The sequence below is a fragment of the Anser cygnoides genome, chromosome 8 (genome assembly GCF_040182565.1).
Source record: "Anser cygnoides isolate HZ-2024a breed goose chromosome 8, Taihu_goose_T2T_genome, whole genome shotgun sequence".
NCBI lineage: Eukaryota > Metazoa > Chordata > Aves > Anseriformes > Anatidae > Anser > Anser cygnoides.
In genome coordinates this window covers 30,793,957-30,816,574 of record NC_089880.1, presented here as the reverse complement: position 1 = coordinate 30,816,574, position 22,618 = coordinate 30,793,957, and the positions used below count along the sequence as shown (strand labels likewise).

Here is a 22,618-nt window from a genome sequence, read left to right as displayed (position 1 = left end):
TTAATCTAACCCCTGGGAAAAGAGAACAAAACACAAGCTCAGCCGAATGCCAGCGACCACAAGAGCTTCCTGTAGGTGCCCAAAGTGCCTGCTGCACGAGCCTCGTCACTCTCAGCACGGCTCGGGGACCCGCCGGGGCTCTGGGCACGAGCCCGGGGCTGGGCGATGGCCGAGCAAACTCAGGGCCCCGCTGCACTGCCGGGATGTGTTTGTTTGGGAACGGGAGGAGAAAGCAGTGTGGGAGTCATCTCCCACCTCCACAGATGGTGATGCTGGTGAAAAAAAAACCTCTTTGCAGCTATGGGGAGATGGGAGCACTATTGCCAGCTTGGCTTGGGGAGCCCTGACCATGCCGCTCGCCTGCAGACGCCTTGCCCTGGGTGCTGGCTCTCATCCCCTCACCCTTTTCCATGGAGGTGTCATGAGGGCCAGGGGCCATATTCTGCAGCCCATAGCTCCAGCACCACGGGGCCCAGCACCACGGGGCCCAGCACTGTAGGGCCAAGCACCATAGGGCCCAGCACTGTGGAGCCCAGCTCCATAGGACCCAGCTCCATAGGGCCCAGCTCCGTAGGGCCCAGCTCTGTAGGGCCCAGCTTTGCAGGGCCCAGCTTTGCAGGGCCCAGCTTTGTAAGGCCCAGCTCTGTAGAGCCCAGCTCCATAGGGTCCAGCTCCATAGGGCCCAGCTCCATAGGGCCCAGCACCATAAGGCCCAGCACCATAGGGCCCAGCACCATACAGCCCAGCACCTCGGCCCAGTGGCCAGCTGAGGGCGGGCAGCTGACAAGCAGGGAGATCCCATGGAGTGAGATAAATGCCCGAGGAGGCTCAGAGCTCATGTCGTGCCGCCTTTAGGTTTTCTCCATGTTGCCCCGTTAGGGTGTAGGTGCGGGACCCAGTTGGGGTGGGCGGTGCTGGGTGGGTGCAGTGCGTGCAGATGCAGCCTGGCCCCCGGTTCCCCTTCCCGCTGCTTTTGATCTGCATCTGTGCAAACAGGATGGGTTGCTGGGCTAGAAAAGTATAAATAAAACATTAAAAAAAAAAAAAAGGAACCCAGCACAGTAACACATTCAGAAGGGGAAAAAAAAAAAAAGAGGGGGAAAAAAAAGGAAAAAAGGAAAAAAGAGGGAAAAAGGGGGGAAAAAAGGGGAAAAAGGGGAAAAAAAAAAAAAGAGGAAAAGAAAAAAAAGTGCGGTTCTGTCCTGCTCCCCCCGGCCCCCCCCCGGTGCCCGCCCCCGGCCCGCCCCGCTCCGCCCCCCCCGCGCCCGGGGCCGCCCGCAGGAGGCAGCGGGGCCGCGGCACGGCCGCTGCCAGGTAGGGCCGGGGCCGGGGGGGGGGGTTTGGGGGGGCGATCGGGGGGTCGCGGTCCCGGGGGGGGCCGTGTTTGGGGCCGGGGAGGGGCGGGGAGAAGTGCCCGGGGTACTTTTTGGGGGCGCGCAGGGGGATGCGCAGCGCGCGGGGATGCTGCCGGGGGGTGTTGGGGTGCGGGGGGGGGGGGGGGGGGGGGCTCCGGTGTCCTCCAGCCTCTCCCCGTTCCCCGCTGAAACTCCTGGCACCGTAACTCCTTGCTGCCTCCGGTTCCGCGAGCCTGCTGTCCCGCGGGGCTTGGCCCTAGGTCCGGTACCGCCGCAGGCGTCGCATCCCTGGGGGGGCCGAGAGCGGGGGTCCCGCTCGTTGCACCCCCACAGCGAGCGGAGGCGCGGGCACAGCCTCCCCGCAGCGACCACCCCAGCACGCGCTTCAGGGTGCTGAGCTCGCCGAGACGCCTGGCTCCCACCGCCGAGCGTGAGCAGGGCGCTGCCGTGCGGAGCTGGACGGCGGTTGGGTCACCGAGGTCCGTGTGGCAGAGGCCAGGCGCTCAGATCCCCCAGGTGCCCCGGGGAGGCATGAGGTGGCGGCAGCAAGAGGGTGGAATGACGGCGAGAGCCACGCGAGTGGGCTCGAGGCGGTAGGCAGCTGCCCCGCGTGATGTGCACCTCCCCAAGGGCGCTCCCGCACGGGGCCGTCTCCGGTGCCTCCGTCCAGGACACGCAGACATAACCCTCAGCACGCAGCTGTGGGACATGGCACTGCTGGGAAGCGTTTCCTTTGTCCGCCGGCTAACCCAGAAATAAAATATTTAGCTCCGAGTGAAAGGTCGAGCATCCGAAAATCCATCACGCGCAGCGCAGGGACTGCAGCAGAGGGCAGGGCGAAGGGCAGCCCCGGGGGAAATACCAGCGTCCGCCTTCGCGCCCGTTTCGTAGTCGTCCCTGTGGCTCGCGTTCGGTTTGGGATGGACTTGGTGGAAAAATCTGATCTCTTCCCCGACACGGCAACTCAGAGGGGGGAGCCCGTGCCCTCAGGTCCGTGATTGATTAGCTGTCGCTTCGGCTGTAATACTTCAGAAATAAATACATCTGCCAGAATGACAGCCTGAGTGATGAGCAGCTCGCTGCATGAGAATTTGTGGTTGAGGAGCGATCAGGTGGCGGATAAATTAAAATAATCCTGAAACCGGAATACGAAAGCGAGTGAGCCTGGTGCTGTGCTCACGGGGGCCCTCCCGTTCCCCGCTCTGAGAGTTTCCAAGTTATTTGTGAACAGAAACAGCAGCGACAAACCACACGGCTGGGAGAACCTGGGCCATGCCCCGCTGCTTTGGCCGTGGAGGTTTTGTACAGATTCCCCCCGGCACATCGCGGTGCCGGGGATGCTCCTGGCTCACAGCACGTCTTTGTGGCTCTGGGTCCAAAGCAAAGGGATCGGCCAGCCCCCAGGGACGAGGGGCAGGGGCTTGCCCCGCACACCACCTGATTTTGGCACCCGAGCGATGCCGGGAGCAGCGAGGTGCAGGTTTCGGTCGGTCCCGAAGAACACGTGAGCCTGGCTGGGGCGCGGGAGCGAGGAGTCCCAGCTCCAACTTTTCGCACGCGGCCGTCTCCGAGACAAAGCGACGGGGAGGAACCAGATGCAGAGAGCTCCTTCTTAATCCGTATTTATTTTAGGCCTCGGTGGAATTAATGTTTCCGGAGTCTGCAAGTCCTACGCATCTGAGGTTTCACATGAAAACGAAGCTGGACCAAGTTATTACGATAATACGCTGCCAAAATGAAGGGTTGCTGGAGTCAGAAATGTGAAACGCGGGGTGGCTCCGGTCTTCTGAATTAGCTTGGTTTAAATCTATAATTTCAGCCCATTCCTCCGTTGAACACGCGCCTCAGCACCAGCGAGGGGAGCGGCAGCGTGAGCTGGGACAAAAATCTCAGCGCAGAGCCCCGACTGCTGCCCCCCTGCCCGACGGCACTGCGGGGCAGTGGCGCGTCCGTCCCCTGCTGCCCCCATCAGCCTGCAGAGGGGTTTCCAGTGGCCGGGGTCCCGTGTAGCTGCAGAAGGGCTTTTAAGACTGCTCTGGGTTTAATCACCCTGAAGCTGATGGGATGTGCTGATGGAGGGACCTTTATCAGCGCCAGCCACAGCAGAGCCCGGCTCCACAGCTCGCTTTGGGCAACCACAGCCGCGCTTTTTTTTTTTTTTGAGCTTTCTCAGGCTGTGGGGTTAGGAAGTGTTATTTATGTATCGCTGTGGGTTTGTCCAGTTCCACAAACGCAGAGTTTTCGTCTCTGACTAAGCACCGAGGGGAGCGGACGCAGCAGGGCACCCTCCCTTCCCTTCCTCCTCCACCAAATTTGGGGGGCACCAACTCCTGGCCAAGCCGAGGACAGCCCCCGCTGTCGTTGAGTCGCTGCCAGCTTCTCTGACCCCATGGATGGCCACACCTGGTAACGGGGCAGCGAAGGACGACATGTCCCCGGTCAAGGAGAAGGAAATCAGCAGCTTGGGCAGGGCCAGAAGCCTCCAAAGTGGAGGGATTGAGGCAGAAAGAGGAAACGCGAGAAATGAGAAACTTCCGAATTTCTTTGCCTTCTGACTTCGGAGCGCTTCGGATTCATGTTTGCAGGTGGTTTTCTTTTTTTCTTTTTTTTGGGTTACCTGGCTCTGGGAAAGGAGACCTCAGGGAGAACGCCACAGGTTCAAGGAACGTGATAAAACCGTGAGAACAGACCAAAGCCTTTCTGAGACCGTAGCTGGAGCGAGCTGAAGGTCAGCTAACAGAGGTTATCAGAGCAGGGGATGGATGTGATCATTTTCCCCAGCCGGTGAGCCATAAAAGAGGGGGAGCAGGGACATCTGATACTCCCCGTCTCGTCCTGAACCGTCCCTAATGGACGTGCTGGCAGGGAGCTCGCTGCTGTTATTAAACAGCAATAAGCAGCTTAATAAAATCGGGATATCCGCACCGTCAGTGCGCTGTTTGACAGGGCGCCTGGGGCGGCCGTTTGAGTGCCGCCGGACTCAGAGGGCTGCACAGTTACCCTGGAAGCGATCGGGATGTTCAATAAGTGGTGCTGGGCGAATTATTCGGCTGCCAGCATTCCTGCAGGCACGTCCATCGCTGCTTCCGCTGTGAGTCCCTCCAAGCAGAGGCACGGGGACCTTCACAAGCCACCTTCTGGCCGCTGAGGCTGCAAATGGCTTACGCTGGAATCCTGCTTTCTCGCCCTTTGTACGAACCTTTTTAATTATACCAACAAGCAAGGCAAGCCGGGCCTACAGACTGCTTACATTTAGTTAGTGCCACGGAGTTTTCAGACTTGTATTTCTCCGCCTGGAAGGAAACTCCTTCCCGTGCCGGAGCTCCCACCCGTGCGGGTGCCCCTGGCCGACTGGCAGCGCGCCGCTTTTCCTCCTGTGTGGTGAAACTGAACTGAAAATCCTTCCGGCAGCAATTCCCCTGGAGGGAGGCCGTGTCCGTGCTCGGTGTGCCCGCCAGGCGTTGTGCAAGCCCGCAGACCGCCTGGGTGCAGCGCTTCCCGGCGGTGCCGAGCGGTCGCAGAGCTCCCCGCCGCAGCATCCGGCACCCCGGGGCTGCGGCGGGCCCGGCGGGTACGGGGAGGGACCGGGGGGGGTGTTTCGGGGACGTCTGGTTCCTGCCATCCGCGGGAGCAGCCTGCGGAGCAAACGCCGTAACGTGAGGCAGCAGCGGTTTGAGACCGCCGTCCCCTGTCCTGAGTGAGCACAAGGTGAGAGGCGGCCGGAGCGCGGCACGTGGGAGCCCTCTGGGTGTCTGAACACACGACAGCCCCACGCTCGCTCTGGCGGGGCCGTCGGGACCATGGCCAGGGAGAAATGCTCCCGTCTCCTGCTCTGAGCAAGGTACTCAGCAGGGTGGAGCATGCAGGCAGGCAGGGCTGGGTGCCCTAGGTCCATCAAGTGCCAGTCCGTCGTTAATTCATTCGCGTTTTTGACTCCGTTCAGTCGCAGTTGCCGCTTACATACGGGGACACAGGCCTGAAGACCTTCTCCAGTCCCATGGGGATTGAATCTGGCAGAAAATGTAGGTCTGATGTGTGTGACTGCAAGGAGGAAATGCTACAAACCAAAGTTTCTTGCTAGGTTTTTTCAGTGGAAAAAGAAAACCAATTCTGTGAGTGTTACTTTAAAGTCGGTGCCGTACAGAAAGGCGTTTATTTTTCCGTCCTGCTGCTCTGTGTGGTGAAACCCCCGTCAATATGCTCAGAAAAGACGTGCAAGTGTAACTAAACCAGAGGAATCGGCCCCAAAATACTTGCAGAAAGCACTCAACGAGCCAGCGTGCTCCAAAGCTCGCTTTGACCCATGGGTGCCGACGGTGGCGGCGTGGGAAGGACGGCGCTTGGCAGGCTCCGGGGCTTGTCCCGCGGTTCTCGAGTACAAGTTAACCCGTCCGTGCCTCGGGGAGCGCTCGCAAGGCCGCGCTGCTTCCGTTTCTGCACGTTTCCTGGCTGTTCGGCTTCCTGCGAAGGCAGAGCTCTGCTTTTCTTGAAGCTGCGGCGGGCAAAGTCCCGCTTTGCAGTCGCGTAAGAAGAAGCAGACGGAGTGCCGGCAGCGCTGCCTTGCAGTGCCTCCAGGCATTCTCCCTGCTCACACGACTGCTTTGGTTACACTGTGCTACGCCCTAGGGAAGGGCGCTGGCCCCGCTTCGTGCTGCCAGTCCTTGGCGAAAGCCGGCACGTGGAGCAGCCCCGCGCCGAGCATCCTCCGTCCCGGCCCGTTCGCACCCTGGGTCCACGTGGGTGCGGGCGCAGCTGGCGTCAGCGGGCACTGCTGCCCGAAACTCCGCCTTGGAAAGCGCCACGTTTGGGGAACTTCAGAGCAGAAGCTGACTTTATTTCTCTGTTGCCAGCCTGGGGGTGCCAGCAATTCAGCAAAGCCCTACGGAAACCCCGGGGCAGGAGCTGCGGGATGTGCACTATCACGAGCAGGCAAAAGCACGCCGTGTCTGCCCCGGGGGCTGGCTCCCCACCCGAAATCTAAGCTGGCACCAGTACCCCCGGTGCGAAAGGGTGGCTTGGTTCGTCTGGCCCCGGCAGCACGGGGCTGTGCCCCTGCCTCCCTGCAGCAGGGCAGCCGCCGCTCGCCCCGTCCTGCTCCGGTCGGCAGTGCCTGGGAGCGGGGCTGCAGCAGGACTGATCGCAACGCCGAGCCCGCTGCGGCTGCTAATCAAGAGGCTGCCTTTTAATTGTGGCAGCTGCTTGCGTTTCCGCGCCCGGCGCCGAGCAGAATAACTAATGCCTGCAGCCTGCGAAGTGCAGCCGGCAGAGAGCCAGCCCGGGGCGCAGCCTGCAGCATCAGGTATAATAGGAGGGGTTTCGTTAATAATTGACCTTTTTATACATTATCTTTCCTGATAAGGGGGACATGCCGGTGGTAGCCCAAGCAGCACTCGGTGTTTTTGTGGAACAGATAAACGCGCCGTGAAAAGTGGCTAATTTGATGCAGCAGGCTCGAACTGTCCTCAGGAAGGTCACGCGAGATCGATGCGCTGGCTTGCTGGAAAATTAATCCCTCTTTTGTGCTCCTTGTCGTAAACTTGTATTTGCTTTTCCAGCAAGGTCACCGGTCAGCTGACCAACTTTCTAACAACTGGAGCCGCGCGGCTGCGGCACGGCGCGCTCAGCCGCTGCCCGCAGCGCGGGGACGGAGCCCTCGGAGGGCGGCACGCGTGGTAGGGGCAGCACGAGCAGGTAACGGGACACGCCGCCGTCCTGGCGGACATTCTCCTGCTGCAACAAGGTGCGAACGCCGGTTGCTGCAGTGCAGGAGAAAACGACAAGCAGAGCTAAAAAAAATAATGTTGTGCTAGAGCTAATGAGGCTGTGTTAATGCGCTGCTCAGCGGGGGTGAGTTATCTGCTTGCTGTAGTCGCAGGGTTAAATGGTTCTCATTTCAAACCACCAGCAAGATGCTCACAGCGAGTGAAATCTGTATCTATTCGTCTCTGCGGGTCAGTTAATTTGCTCTGTAAATCTTGCAGGCTGCGATGCTGCTCTCGTCTGTGCTGGCACGGGGAGGGGGGGCTGAACAGCGAGGGAGGGGTGCAGGGGAAGGAAGGGTTAAATGTGGCTGCAAAGAAGCAGCGTCAGGCACGGCTGTGTAAAAGGCAGCGCACTGCCACTGTGAGCGGCTGCCCGCGGCAATGAGATGCCTTCGGTCAGTGCTGTTGCCTTCTCGATTTCCCTTTTTGTGTATATATTCGTGCTGCCTTGAGAAAGGGAACGCCACTCATACCTGGGCTGGCCGTCCCCGCTGCCTTTCTGCCCAGTAAAGCTGAAATTCAGCGCTGCAGCGTGTGCGATGCTGCCCGCCCGGAGAGCAAAGCGGTGTCCTTCAGGGGGAGAGCCAGCAAAACCCCAAACCTGGCCCAGGCTCAGCGTAGCGGGATGGAGACTTACTAGAAAGTGCTGCCCGTCCTCGAGTCTTGGCCAGAGTCCTGCTGGACGAGCACTCCCAGAGCTGAGGGGGTGAGGTGAGTGGGTGAGGACACCGCCGTGCATGAGGACACATCCATGCACGAGGATATCACCACGCACGAGGACATTGCCGTGCACCAGGACAGGTACCGAGTGCACCCATGAGGGCCAAGGTGCTGCTGCTGCTGCTCCTGGACGGCTCAAGGGGACACAGGAGCACCAACGAGCTGGCCGGGGATGCTCCACATCCTGTTACGAGGTGATTTTGGAGTAGGTCGGTCAAAAGAGAAAAGTCGTAGCAGCAATTTGGACTGCAGAGTTGGGACCCAGCCAGTTCATAAAGGAACCAATTAGGTGTAATTATCTAGATATTAAGAAGCGTCCTATTGCTTGGCTTTTTTTTTTTCCCCTCCCTCTAAGTAAACGACCTAGAGGAGTGAAATGTGGCTGGTCGGACCATAGCTGGGATTCCTAATCGCTCCGTAATTGACTGTAATCAGAAAACTTAAAAAAAAAAACACATTTGAGGAAGAGATTAGTGCTTGTTTTGGCGCCTGCTATTTATTGGCAGGAGACAGAAGACGTTGCCTTTCATAGCAAAAGTGCTATTAATTCAGGAACGCACCAGGCGTCTGTCGGTCCGCGCGGCGCTGGCTCCACGGGGCAGGAGGTACTGGCTCCTGGAGGTGTTCCCGAGAGCGCTGGTGGTCTCCTTGCCTTGGGGACCCTCCGAGCTTTCCATCTGGGCCATAAACTGACCATGAACTTGTCTGGCGTAAGGACAGAACTGATGGTTCCTCTGACAGGTTCTGATCTCTCCAAGCATCCATCCCACGCTAACAACACAGCGGGATGTGACGGCGTTTTCCCGGCTGGTCGCCGTTGTAGTTAAAACATCATTAAAACACGTTGCAGTTAAAAAGTCATTTCAGTGCTTCCAGAAGAGAATAACAGCAGCACCTCTGTGCTCTGTATACCCTTACCCATTTACCTCACCGTTTCCATCAGAAGAAAGCTACAAAAGGAGTTACAAAATGCAAAAACAATCATGTAAGAAAAAGAGAATTGGGCAGACACAGGCTGGAGAAGGCCAGCAAGGCAGAGCTTCTCCTGGGATGGGGAATGAGCCAGAGGTCTTGAAAGACAGTTCCAAACCCAGGAAGACGAATGAGACCGGGGCCAGACACGTGCGGCATCAGGCGAAGCGAGGGGCAAAGGCAGCCTGAGCCCATTCGTGGGGAGCCCTGGAAGCTCAGCCAAGTGCAAGAGGTTATGGAGGCAGAACACGAAGAGCAGAAAATGAATTCAGACCCTGCGAGTTTGGTCAGTGAGGTGAATGTGAGCGGGGCTCTGAAATGAGCAGCCCCGGCGACCTTCCCAGCTGCCTGGCCAGCCTGGCGTGGGCTGGGGGCCGCGTGGCCCTGCCCTGCCATTCCCCTGGGGCCAGGTATGCACTTGGACAAGAAGCTTTTCGCTGGCCTGGAACCGTGTTAGATGCTCGAAGGAAAATCTCCAACAGAAAAACTCACTTTTTGCCCCATAGCAGGAATAAAGGCAGATCTCCACCCGAAGATCCTCCCTGATGGGAACGTAATTTGTCTGTGTCTCAGTGCAATGTGGTGAGGTCTCATGCTCTTTTTTTTAAGTTTTGTTATAACATTACTTTAAATCTTTGGTTGCTAAGCATTTCTTTTTAAGGTAGCAATCCAGTCACTTCTGTGTGTCGTTTATATCCCGTGCTGTTTTCAGAGGAGATGATATTTTATGTAGGATAGCTGTTGCAGACTACATCCAGCTTACAGCAATCAGCAAAGAGCCCCTGTGCCATCTCTCAAACCCAACAGAAATTCTCCTGAACACCTCTCCATTCTCTTTCACAGTGAAAACCATCCATAATGCAGGGATATTTCATCAGAAGGAGCTCCCTGGGATGTGGCTGTGAGTGGTTCCCGCCGGCGAAGGAGCTATTGATTCGAGCACGCTTGGAAGTGCTGAGCAGGCACAGCCGGGCTGCAGAGCACAGGAAGCGAGGGGGGTCCTGTGAAGAAGTGGAAGGCTTTAAGGATGGATTAAGTTCAGATGATGGGGCTTTTTTACATTAAAATTGTTTCTTTTTTTTCAAGGGCGAACCAGCTCATCTGCCGCAGCTTGTCAGAGGATGGGGCACTGACAGCCTGACCAGACCACACCATGGAGAAGACAGATGGTACGGCCGTCACGGGATGTTTGTTTCCTTGTTCGTTTCTTGAAAAACCCACACCAAAAAAAAAAAAAAAACAAGCCCGGAAGTAATTTTCTTACCAGAAATACCGTAGATTAACTGTTTTCTGTAGATGCACACTAGGGCCAGGAGTGTCAAAGCAGAGCTTGTCGTTGTCATTTCCCTCCTGCTCTGAACACCTACTTAATTCATGTTATTTTTGATCTAGCAGCTTTCCAAAATTCAATCTTTTTTCTTTTCCCTGTGGTTGTTTCAGCAACCGGCCAGCCGCCCCAGCCCAACGGGGACGGGCAGCAGCCCCGAAGCCTCCCCTACTCCGTGGAGACTCCGTACGGCTTCCACCTGGACCTGGACTTCCTAAAGTATGTGGACGACATTGAGAAAGGGAACACCATCAGGAGGGTCCACATCCACCGCAAAGCCAAGCAGCCGAAATTCAGCACGCTGCCCCGAAACTTCAGCCTGCCCGAGAACGGCTCCCGCGGGTACGCGGCCGCCGCTGGCCCAGGCTGGCTGGCCACCTCGTGCCGCGCACAGCGCAAGGCATCGCTGGGGGCGGAGGAGACGCCGCGGCCCCCCGTGCCCGGCGAGGAGCCCAGCTACCGCAGGAAAGCCCTCCTGGCTGAGACGCGGCGGCACGCCGAGCTGGTGCGCTGGGAGGACGAGCTCCAGGGGCGGCCGCAGCTGCTGCGAGCCTCCAGCATGCCTGCGGCGCTGCTGCCCGGCCAGCCCCCAGCTGGGGATGGGTGCGAGCTGTGTCCCCTCCGGTCACCCTCCCAGCCTGGTGACAATGAGAGCTGCCCTGAAAGCACGTTTCGTCCCGCGCTGCGTTCACCCGACGGCATCACCTCGAGCCTGCCCCAGGACGCGTTCCTGCAGCAGCAGGAGCAGCCAGGAAAAGGCAGCCCCGTGCGGGAGGGCTGGCACGGGGAGGTCCCCAAGGAGAGGGCACCCGCACAGCCCCCATGGCAGGGCCAGCATGCCGCGGTGCAGCAGCTGCAGGTGGTGGTGGAGAGTGGGGCTGAGGAGGGTGATGCTGCCGACATGGTGCCAGCCTCGCCGGGTGCCCCCCAGCTCGCAGAGGGAAGCGTGAGCCCTGGGAGAGTGGAGAAAAGCATAAGTGAAATCGCTCCAAGTGTGCTGAAGGAAGATGAATACGGGGGTGCCCGCACTCAAGAGGACGAGGAACGGGGAGGAGAGGCAGGTGAGCCTGGTGGGATTGCCGCTCTGAAGCAGCAGATTGCCACGCTGGAGGAACAGCTGAGCAAGAAGAAAGAAGAGCTGGAGCAGATTAGAGCAGTATTGGAGCAGCAGGATCATGAGATCAAGGAAAAGGAGAAGAGCATCAAGTTACTGGCCAGCTCCAAAGCCCAGCTGGAAGAGCAGCTGTGCCGGGAGAACACGCAAGTGGCCACGGCACCATCTGGGCGGCGCAGCAGCACGTTGCAGTACTACGATGCTGCGGTGAACACCGAACCCTCACACGTGAATGGCTCCAAGGAAGCCCATGACAAGGGTGTGAATGTAAATATCCCGCTCTCCACCAAATCCATCGGGTGCGGTGTGCACAGAGCGGACAACATGAACTCACGGGCGGTGGAGGTGAGTGCTCAGGGAGAGCAGGGATGGGCAGGTGGTGGCACAGAGGGACCTGGACATTTTGCTGAGCTCACAGAGACCGAAGATGACCTGGAGCCTGGCCTTCATGCCCCGTGCTTAACTGAGCTGAAGATTGACGAGCAATTCAGCGATGACAACCAAAACCAGAGAAATAACTACGATACCCGGAGTCTCACTGCTCATGCAGCGACTGCGGCAAGCTATCGAGCAACAAAAACTGACTCAAACACAGGCAAAACCAAGGCAGGCTTTGATGAAGATAAAACTGAAGATGGGATGGAAGATGATGGTCACCCTGACCACAAAGATTTCCCTGCTGTTGACCCCATAGGCCAATATGTAAAGAAAATCCAGGAGCTGCTGCAGGAGCAGTGGATGTGTTTGGAGCATGGCTACCCCGAGCTAGCAAGCGCTATCAAACAGCCGGCCTCCAAGCTCAGCTCCATCCAGAACCAATTAGTTAATTCCTTAAACTCGTTGCTGTCTGCCTACTCTACGCAGAGGCCAGCAGATAAGGAGAATTCGAACACGCACTATCAACAGTTGGGTAAATAACATTGGCATAGGTTTCAACGTGTCCGGGCTGAATCTCTCCCCATTTAATGGAGCGTCAGGCAGGTGCAATGCAGTGGAGCTCAGAGGTGTAACAAGTATGCAAGAGATCAGAAATAGCCCCTCCTAAAAATGTATGTTTGAGGAAGGCAAATTTCCTGTCTTCATAAGCCATGTGACCTTAAAATAAATAAATTAAAAAGCAAACAAAAATATGTAAAAGCTGATAAAAGCTGTGACTCAGTCATACAAAGGATCACTTCCAAAAGTGGCCATCCTTGTGGCTGTTCCATCAAATAACCCCGCTTGCCATTTTTCTCAGTTGGACACCTCAATTTGCAAGCATGCAGGGATCAGATGCTCTGGGGTAAATCAGTTCACCAGAACCAGAACCAGTTCAAGCGAACTGAGCAGCTAGGCTGGGAACAGACCTGTCCCAGTCACACAGCTGTTCAAACAGAATAATTTTAGCTTTATAAAGCTGAGAATCCAAAACTGAAGGCTCCCTGTTCACTGTCAGAAGGACCTCACAAATAGCTGTGACATGTAATAGCAATACGTAGTGAGACGATTCAAACTCCGATGGAAAGACTCATCCATATAGTATTATGGGCGGGGCTGTAACATAAATATTGGGAAAAAAAATATTACAAGAGTAAAGCCTACTTATATTCGCAGAACACATATATAATTCCCAGTCACTTTCTATTCCCAGCCACTTGAAGATGTTTGAGACCTGTATTTTTAAGGTGTCCGGGCAGGTTCAGATTGTGGCCAGATACATCAGCTTTTTTGCAAGGTGTAAAAAGAATCTTGTAAGATGAAGTACTAAGATGCTTACGGTTATGATTTGTAGTTTGTTGCTACAGGTTGCGAATAATCATTGATAATTACGGCACAACTGCTTAATTAATCTGTTACTTTGTATTTTGCTAGAAATCTCTCCAACCACAAGTCTTAAATCTATCATGAAAAAGAAGGGTTATGGTTTCCATGCAGGAGGCAATGGGACCAAAAAGAATCTTCAGTTTGTTGGGGTAAATGGTGGGTAAGCATCCGCTGAGAAGATAAAACTGCCTTTTAACATGTAACGTCCTCTGTATCGCTGAAGAAGTCATTCTTTTTCTCCTCTTTTCCTCTCCAAACCTCTTGATTAAAAGGCCATTTGAAATGGAGCCTCTTTTATCCCTTCTTTAACCTGATAACCTGTAAGTAACCCTGTAGAAAAGACCAGGATGTTGGTGTTTTCAGGGCACTGAGAGACACCCCTGGGGACCGATACTCTGCACACCAATCTTTTCGGGCTTCATCCAAACCCAGCTGGGCCCATGGGACGATGTCCACTAACTTGGGTGGGTTTGGAGGAGGTCTGCATTGCCTGGGTGGGCACGCTGCCACTAACCTACCCCTGCACTCCAGCAACGGCCAACAAAAGTTGGTTCTGGGAGAGAGAAAAAACGATCAGTAAACAAGGAATTGTCCTGGGGTGAAGGAGATCTGTATTTTAGTTTGTGCTCCAATAAGCAGTTCCCTGTGTATCCAGTATTGAATTCGCTTCGGCCTTTGAGCTAACCGGATCCAACAACATGTGCTGTAGATGCAGCTCTGATTGCAGCACGGGCACCTCTTCTACCAAGAAACACTTGTGCTGGCATTGGAGAGGGCAGAAATTTCACTTTGCCTTTGCTGAGCACACAGCTATGTGTGCAAGGTTAAATGCTGGTTTCTGCTCACAGGTACTTCCCCACCCAGTTTCCAGCTCAGTGGCTACTGCTCTTGGCTTCATCAGGTTTTACTTACTCTTGTTGAGTAGAGCTTCTACTATCAGTCACTGAAATGTAGGGGTAAAATGTGTAGTAAGTAGAGGAATCCTGACAAGTTTGAGAAGGATCCATCAGAGTTAAATGTTCTGTCTCATGGAAAATAGTATTGTTATTAATACTTTCGGACAATCATGAGAGGTGTCTCTAGCAGAGCTACTTGAAAGGTGGACTCAAGTCCCTGCTGGAGGAGCAAGCACGGTTTTTGCCTAGTGGTCCTCAAGTTTGCCACCCCCAAACATGCCACCTGCCCATATTTCTCGTGGTGGGTGGGTGGCATGGAGCCCTCGCCTGGCCATGCTGGGGCTGGTGTGGTGGCCATCCCTTCAAACCAACCAAGCAGTCCTTGAAGTAACCTTGCCTGCTGCTAATTAACTGCATCTATTGTGCTCCCGCTGCCTTAAGAAGACAAAAAAAGACTAACCCCAGGTTTGGCTGTGGCTCTAACCTTCTAACTTGTGTATCACACCGGGCTTCATCCAAGGCCCATTGGAGTCAGGGGGTGTCTTCAATGAGTCTTGGTCAGGCCATGTGGTTGCCGATGGGAGAGGAGTGAGTAACATGTGGTGTCCTCAAATAGCTACGAAACGACTTCAAGCGAAGACACAAGTTGCGAAGACAGCCCATCGGAGGGGGACGCGGAGAGCGAGACTGAGAGAAGAGCTGGCGGTTTGGAGCCCACACAGGAGGAAGGTGGAGGTGAAAGCAAGGGGGCTTCATCAGGCACCTCCTCGCAGGAGAGACGTGAAGATGATGACCTGCAGGAGCCTGTGGCAGAAGCAACGCCTGGCACTGAGCACAAGGCTGACAGGTAACCAGAAAGCCGAGGAGTGAGCGTGCTTTCCATGGCATTTCTAAACCCCCAGGAGGTATGGCACTTTGTCTGGTCACTCCTGCAGGGCTGGGGATGGTGCTTCATGTCCTCAGTGGAAAGGCAGTTGTTGGCTTCTGGAGACACGGGAAAAGGCTTTTAAAGAGCTAAATATTTTCTGAGTTACTACACAATCTAGTGGGGATTGATTCAGGCCCAACAGTTGATTGTGGAAAAGGCGGAGTGAGTCATATTTGGTGAGAATTAGCTCATTTCTCCCTCCTCAAGTAAACTTTCTAAGTCAAGTGCTTTGCAGATTCAGGGATAAAATTTCTTTTTCCAGCTTAAGGATTCTTGTAAAAGATGAAGTTCGTACAGATATGAGACTCTGGACTTAAAGACTTTAAAAAGTGCTTGACTTTGTATCTAAAATCTGATTCAGGTCAATGGGACAACCTGTGTCCCTAAAGTTAAGTGCTTAAATAAGCGTTTAAAGTATTCTGACCTAAACTGCACAATATCCTTCCTGCCTCAATGCCACTTGCAAGTTCTGCTTCATGTTGGGCTTACAAAAGTATTTTCCCTCTAGATGCAAACCCTCGGAAGATTTCCTTGCCGACTGCCAGCTGCTCAGCCAGCACCTCTCAGAAATAAGGACCACAAGTGACGAGCATCTGGTACAGATATTTTTCAATCAAATTTCAAATGCAGTTCCCACTCTCTGTTATGTTTAATGGATAAGATTATCCTAACGGTGCATTATAGGCTGCGCCCTACCATGCCATGGACAGCTTGGTAAGGAGATGGGACAGGATAACCTCTGAGTTGGTTTAGAATAGCCAAAAAGAAAGGAAGGGGGGGGGGGGGGGGGGGAGAAGAAGAAGAAGAAGATGAAAGCTTTCTCTGATTACTCATTCATGTTACCACAGGAAATTCCTTTCCCCCTTAAGTTATAACAGCAATCACAAAACCACAAGCTAAATACTGGCTGGAAGATGCCAGAGCACAGGACAAAGTGGTGCAGGGCGAGGAGCCAGGGCAGCGGCAGGTTTGCAGGATGACAACCCCTCTGCTCTGCTGGGAAGGGATTTTTAGCACCATGCTTCCAAATCCACTCACAGCACCATTTTCTCCCCCGTTTTTCTCCATCTGGACAGCAAGCAATTTGCTCAGCCCCTCTGAGAAGTGATGGCCCTGGCAGTACACACAGTTACAGGGAGACTCCCCGTGACTAATTGGTTCCAGTGGCTGCTCATTAAGCTTTAACATATTTTGGACTTTATTTTTTTTAAGGGTGGTTCTCTCATGAGGTGCTTTGCTGTATCAGGTGGAGAAGGAGACTGTCCGGAGCCTGGTCTGTGCCATGTGGGGTGCAGGCCCCAAACTGCGGCCTGGCTGCTCCTGGGGCAGGACAGCCCTGACCTGCCCCTGGAGGACCAGTGGTCACTGTGGATTTGAGGTGGTGGAGCAATTTTTGGGTGTTTTATTGCTTTTATTTTGATAAAAGGAATTAATTTAAGAGCTAGGCTGGGTCACGGGTAGGTGCTTCACCACACAGTCAGCACGTGAGACACCAGGGCAGGCGGGGAGTGGGTGTTGGCTCGCCCAGAGCCCGGGGGTAAGGTGACGGTGGCGTTTGCAGCGGCACGTCCTCAGCACCGTCTGCCAGGAGTGGTTCCGGGTGTCGAGTCGCAAGTCCTCCAGCCCCGAGGCGGTCGCAGCCTACCTCCAGGCGCTGGGAGCCATCCAGCCGCAGCTCCTGGAGGCGGTGGTCAACCTGGCTGACAGGAACGGCAACACAGCTCTTCACTACAGCGTCTCCCACTCCAACTTCCCGATTGCAAAGCTCCTGCTGGACACAGGTAGGAGCAGCAGCGCTCTGCTTGGCAATGGCTTTTGTTGGGTACGGGTGCGGAGGACATTTTGTGTTGCTCTCACTGACAGGGCATGGTCCCACTGGGCCTGACCGTGGTGGGCAGAGCCAGGTAGCGGGGTCCATCGACACATGGCAAATGGTGAATGGGGTCTCAGGTCCGCCCGGGAAGTCCAGTCAGGAGCAGAGGGAGGTGGGCTGGGGACCAACTACAACCTTCATGCCCGGGAGCCTTCCAGCAGACAAGCATGGGGCCATCCATGGTCCATCCAGGAGATGTGCGTGAGCTGGAGACCAGCACCCTCCTGCATAGCTCATGGGTGTGTGTGAGGGTCCCAGCTGAGGCCCATCAAGAGCATTAAGGCTCATTAGTGTTGAGGGCTTTGGAAACGGCTCAGGGTTGCTGTGGGCAAGGGGAACGGATGGGATGGTTGCACTGCTTGGTCCCTCCAGGGGCTCCCCCAGCATCTTGTAGCAGCCAGTGCCATGTTGTGGCTTGGAGCTGGGGGCTCAGACCCGAGTGTAACAAAGCTCACAGCTCTGCAGGAAAATTGCATTTTAAACTATTGAACTTTCAGCTCGCATTGCAAAGAAAGAGACTTTCAGCTGAGAGTGTACTGGGGGAAAAAAATGCACGCACTTTCAGAAAGAATAGAGGCACTTTGGCCTCTTTTCATGGGCAAGACAATCGTTAAATGTTAGGGAAATGGCATATTATCATACACATCTATGTGCCCATTGTTGTCACAGGCTTGCTGGCTTGTTGTCACAGGAGCTTGCCCTGACCCAAAACACGGGGAGCAGCGTGCTTCTGGAGACCATGTGCCAGTGGGATCCTTGTAGCTGGACACAGGCCCTTCAATTTGAAAAAAAAATATATTAAGTCCTTGAGAACAGCATGAGAAAGGCCTCAGAGTAAAAACTGCATTTTGCTATGAAATTCATCCATTTCTTCAGTGATTAGCTGTGGAGATATCCGGTGGTCAGACTGCCAGCATAAGAGCCTCGCCTGGAAATTAAACAGATTAAAAACCAGGCCTGAAATCCCAGAGTATAAAACACTCTAAGATTTTTGGTGCCGAGAGGCTCAGCAGAGAGTGCTCCTTGTCGGGACACTCTTGGTGGCAATGCACACGATGGCGCTGAGCTCCCAAATCCCCTGTGGACGTGCCAGCCACCAGGACAGAGCTTAGAAAATACTTCCAGAGCTCCTCTGAGCCAGCGGTGCTAAACCCCAGTGATGAGCAAAGCGTGGCAAGATGAGGTGTGCAGCGCCCTTAGGGGACCTTCACCTTTCTGCTGCTCCCTCCTTTGAGGAGGTAAAACAAACAGCTCCACACCTGGTGGGTGCCCAGGGCATAAAATGATCCACCATCATTTTTGTTTTAGGCTATAATTTGGTCATCAAAGTTAATTGAGTTGACCTCAGGAATTATAATTAAATGTAGCAACATACATAAAGGTCGTTTAATGCTGTGCTCACAAGACCCTTAATGAATGGATATGCAATGCAGATAAGGCTCAATCCTGTATAACTATGAAAATTGCTGCTGACCGAGCTTCGGTTCTCGGTCGGATCCTTCCCCCCAGTGCAGGCAGCACTGCTGGCCTTGCGGCCACAGCCACCTTATCCTTCCACGCCACACATCGCGCGTCTCCCTTTTGCTCTCCCTTCCCTCGGCTCCCTCCTCTGGGTGGTTCCTGGCGGGGCTGAACCCTGCTCGCCCCTGCTGTGCCCCCCCCCTGCCAGGGGTCTGCCGCCTGGACCTGCCGAACCGAGCGGGCTACACGGCCGTGATGCTAACCCCGCTGGCGGCCGCCGAGACGAGCGAGGACATGGCCGTGGTGATGAGGCTGCTGAAGGAGGGGGACGTCAACGTGCGAGCCGCCCAGGTGCGTGGGGTGCAGGGGGTCTGCAGGGCTCGCGTGGTTGGCAAAAATGTTCCCAAACCAAAGCCGGCTGAGCTCCTGCTCGTTTGTTTACGACCACAATGGCCAAATTCCTGTTGTTCCCACAGTCGGCCGGGCTGGAAGGAGAGCCAGGAGGTTTGGCCGGAGGAGGCGGCCCTGGGAGATGTTTGCTGAGGGTTTGGTGAAATCTGAGCGGGTGGGCAGCGCAGGGGGCGGGTGCGGCATAAATTCAGACTGTGGCTGAGCAAAACACGCTAGTGAGGGAATAACCCCCCTCAACATCGTGTCCCCAGGCACATTTCAGGGGGGTGTAATTCCAGTGACTTGTACTGCATGAACCGCAGGCTGAGGCTCAGAGGTAGATGTTGGGTAGGAGTTGCTGTTTTCCAAAAATTACGAAAGCAACCCCAGCTAAATCGCTGAGTGGCCACCCCACGGCTCCCTGCGAAGTGAGGCGAGAGCTGGATAAATATTAAGAAACAAACAAACAAAAAAAAGGTTGAAAATTTTGCAAAATAGTTTTCCGGAGCTAGAAAGTTAACATCTGTAGAAGCGGTACCAGGTTCGGTGTGGACCTCAGGTCCGGGAGCTGGGCCTGCTTTCCTGGCAGGCAGCCATTTTGTTGTAGAGTCACACCTTTGGGTCTCAGCGGTGGCAATGCCTTCATGCAGCTCTGCTTTCAAACAGCCCTAAAAGTTAGTCCAGACCTAAGCTGAAGTGTCCAGCGGGGTGAGGTGGCTGGGACAAGCTGGGAGCTGGGTGATTTTTTGCTGCTGCAGAGCCTCGGTGCAGCCGTGCTGCTAACAAGGAGAGGTGTGTTGCCAGTACCTCTGACAGCCCCAGTGTTATTTAACAGTAGTATGGAATAATATACAATAATGTGCCATAATAACAATATGTAACAATACATGGTGTGCAATAAGAATATGCATGATTATAATATAAATACCATAGGCTGTATGCAGTAACATGCACTGCTATTATATACGCAACAGGAATGTGTGTTATAATAATATATATGTGGTAATAACAGGCGATATTGTTACATATGCAGTAGGAATATGCACTGTTATAACACCTGTGTGAGCGGGCAGGCAGTAGGCACGGGGCAAGCGGTGCTGAGCTGCGGGTGCGTTCACAGGGAGGCCAGACCGCCCTCATGCTGGGGGTGAGCCACGAGCGGGAGGACATGGTGCGGGCCCTGCTGTCCTGCCAGGCCGACGTCAACCTGCAGGACGAGCAGGGCACCACGGCGCTGATGGTGGCCTGCCGGCAGGGCAACACCGACATGGTCAGGCTGCTGCTGGCCCAGCCCGGCTGCCAGCTCGCGCTGACGGACAAGGTGAGGCGCGCGCGGCCCCCGGCACAGCCTCAGTGCCTCGCGTCGGGAGGGCTCACGTGGGTTTGACATCCTAAGTGATACGTTTTAAGTGGGAAACGGCGATTTCAGCCCGCTTTCTACTGAGGGCACTGCTTTCAGCGGCATGCCCCTGCCTGGGGCACAGCAGCACCTCACATCCCAGCCAGAGCCCTGGGGCAAGGGGCCCAGCCTGGCGCAGTGCCCTCAGAACAGCCCCAGGGCCGCATCACTTGTGGGCTGATCATTTTGGTTGTGCTGATTGATTTTGGCCGGGGTTAATTGACTTCAGGTGGGCCGCAGCCACACGGGTTGCCCATCTGAGTGCTGCCCACCTGTCCCTCCCTCAGGACGGAGACTCGGCGCTGTCCCTTGCCCAGAGGAGCGCCCGCGGAGACATCGCCGCGCTGCTGCGTCGCGCCCAGCACGGCCCCAGCGCCTCCGCCTGACGCCGAGCGAGGAGGAGGAGGCCAGGACGGAGAGGCTCGGCCTCACGGCACCGAGGCTCTCGCAGTACACGGGGGTTGATGACCCGCAGCCATGCCTGGAGCCTAATTCTCCTCATTAACCTGCTTGTGTAGCCTTAGCCATGCCTGTTGCCACAAGTGGCTCAAATGGTGGTTTGGAGAGTTCGATTTCCGGATTGCATTGTGTTAACGCTCACCGTGCTCTGCTCTCCGCACGGCTCCGGCGGCCGAATCGAAGGAGGAAAGCCCATTAGAAAGCAACACTTAGTCGTGGTAGCCTTAGGTGGCGGCTGGCCTTTTAATCAAGCACTTACCTGTATCGCATTTAACTTGTAAGTTTGTGTCCTAATATTTATTATTAGCTCTTCCCCGTGTAGAAGGTGGCGGTGATTAGTCAGTGTAGGTAACAACAAACACGAGCTGGATGGATTATGGGAGACATAAAATCCCGTTCATGTTTGCTTATGCGGGCCTGATGTAAGAATTAAAAATTAATGCTGTAGGAAAATATTTGAGTGCAGCAGACCCAAACACACAGACATTGTTTTGCCTGGATTCATAATAACCATATGGCTCTAATTTTTTTCTAATTAAGCTCGAGCCGACAGGGAAACGTCACCCATCGGCATGCACGGAGCCTGGGCGCAGTGCGAGGAGCAGCGATCCCGGCCAGGTCCCTGCTGGCATCACCCAGGCCCAGGGCGACACGGTGATGAGCGGGCAAACAGCCGCGCCGTGCCGTGCTTCCCCTCGCCCTGGGCTGCTGGGTGCCCACCTCAGCCCAGGAGGTGGGGTTGGATGGAGGGGTCTGGTCCAGCCTCACCCCCGCTAACACATAGGGCAGGCTTTTTTCTTAAATCCTGCTGACAGAGAGCGAGGGAGGGCTCAGCCCCTGCTTTCCAACCAGCTCCACGCTGCCGTGGGTCTCTGCATGTCGCAGTGCTGTGTCGCGGTGCCATGTCATGTCGCGGGGCCGTGTCGCGGGTCAGCACCCGCTGGATGCTCCCTGTCGGGCCTGGATGCGGTCACTGGCCCCTAGCTGACAGCACACAGTACAGCTCCCTGACGGGGGATCTCCTCTGCTGAAAGCAAATCTTCTTTCAGCTGACATCTGGTGTCTGCTCCATTCTCTCTGCTTCCATCATTTTTTTAAGGCAGAAGCGCTCGCCACGCAGAACATCCATTTGCCTTTATTTACCCCATCCCCAGTGGAGTTACCTTCTTCCTGTATGAATAAACCCGAGTTAAACTTCCACCTGTGGTTGCTCCTGTACCTGTTACCCTCGGGGCAGCACTCACCGGGTGTGAGGCAGAAGGGATGGAGAGACCTCCAAAGGCAGACCTCCAAAAGCAAAAGGGCCGAGAAGGGAGCCCCTGGCACACTGCACATACACACACTTCATTAAACCACTCACTTTTTAGCTTCTTCAGGCACAGCCAGGGCTTCTTTTATTATTTTTTTTTTTTTCAGGAGTTGCCCCTATTTACCTCCTGGGCACTGAGCACCCATTGCCCCTCCATGCAGCTTCTCCACTGGTCCCAGCTGCAAACAAAAACCTGCAATCGCCATTTCATGACCATTTCCACCAAGTTTTTCCCATGACTCTGGTGCTGAGGGCGCGGGAGGGATCCGGTGCTTACCCCGCAGCCCCCCAGCGGGAGCTGAACTTCCCGGCCTCCAGTGAGGAACGTGGGAGAACCTCCGCAGAGGAGCGGGGTCGCTTTGGAAGAGCTGCCCGCCTGCAGGACCCCTCGGGACGCCGAGCTCACCCCCGCACAATTTGGGGACAGAACACCTGATTTGAGGCGTGCTGTGGCTCTGCGCCGAGGAGACGCAGTGGTTGCAGCCTTTCCCCTGCCTCCCCTCTTCCCTCGCATTTCTGTCCCCACAGCCCGGGCTGCTCAACGCACGCAGCCCCCGGATGTTTATTTTCATTCCTCGGCCTCATATTTCCTCTTTTCCCCTCAAACTTTCTCCCCGGGGGACTTCTCAGCCTGCAAGATGCTCCCAGAGCAGGAGCAGCCCAGGTGCTACGTAAAATAAGGCAAAACTCGTAAAAGCAGCGTGCGACCCGCAGGAGCCCTTGGAGCAGCTCCCATTTGGAAAATCATCCCCAGGATCTCAATGTCACGAAGCACCCGAGAGCCAGCCCAAATTTCTGTATTTTGATAGCATGGTGGAAATCGAACTAAATATAGCCAAGCAAAAACACA

At 55.2% G+C, this 22,618-nt stretch overlaps 1 protein-coding gene across 6 annotated transcripts; it reads left to right on the top strand.

The window, feature by feature from the left end:
* Positions 1 to 1,223: 1,223 nt before the first annotated feature.
* On the top strand, positions 1,224 to 21,657 carry KANK4 (KN motif and ankyrin repeat domains 4). Of its 6 annotated transcripts, none has more exons than XM_067001726.1 (10): positions 1,225 to 1,314; positions 9,896 to 9,978; positions 10,250 to 12,160; positions 13,102 to 13,213; positions 14,566 to 14,796; positions 15,386 to 15,473; positions 16,439 to 16,658; positions 18,420 to 18,562; positions 19,722 to 19,922; positions 20,288 to 21,657. In XM_067001726.1, the coding sequence occupies exons 2-10, from the start codon at positions 9,963 to 9,965 to the stop codon at positions 20,384 to 20,386; spliced, it is 3,021 nt and encodes a 1,006-aa protein (XP_066857827.1). In that variant the 5' UTR covers positions 1,225 to 1,314; positions 9,896 to 9,962; the 3' UTR covers positions 20,387 to 21,657. The 6 variants fall into 6 exon arrangements, with proteins under 6 accessions (XP_066857828.1, XP_066857827.1, XP_047918197.2 ...); XM_048062240.2 differs by lacking the exon at positions 1,225 to 1,314 and adding an exon at positions 2,996 to 3,940; XM_048062242.2 differs by lacking the exon at positions 1,225 to 1,314 and adding an exon at positions 4,929 to 5,063.
* Positions 21,658 to 22,618: the final 961 nt, after the last annotated feature.

Coding starts and splice junctions, on each gene's coding strand:
- KANK4 (XM_067001726.1), top strand. Junction 14,797..15,385: donor ACTGAGCACAAGGCTGACAG/GTAACCAGAAAG, acceptor TTTTCCCTCTAG/ATGCAAACCCTCGGAAGATT. Junction 15,474..16,438: donor CCACAAGTGACGAGCATCTG/GTACAGATATTT, acceptor TGGCGTTTGCAG/CGGCACGTCCTCAGCACCGT.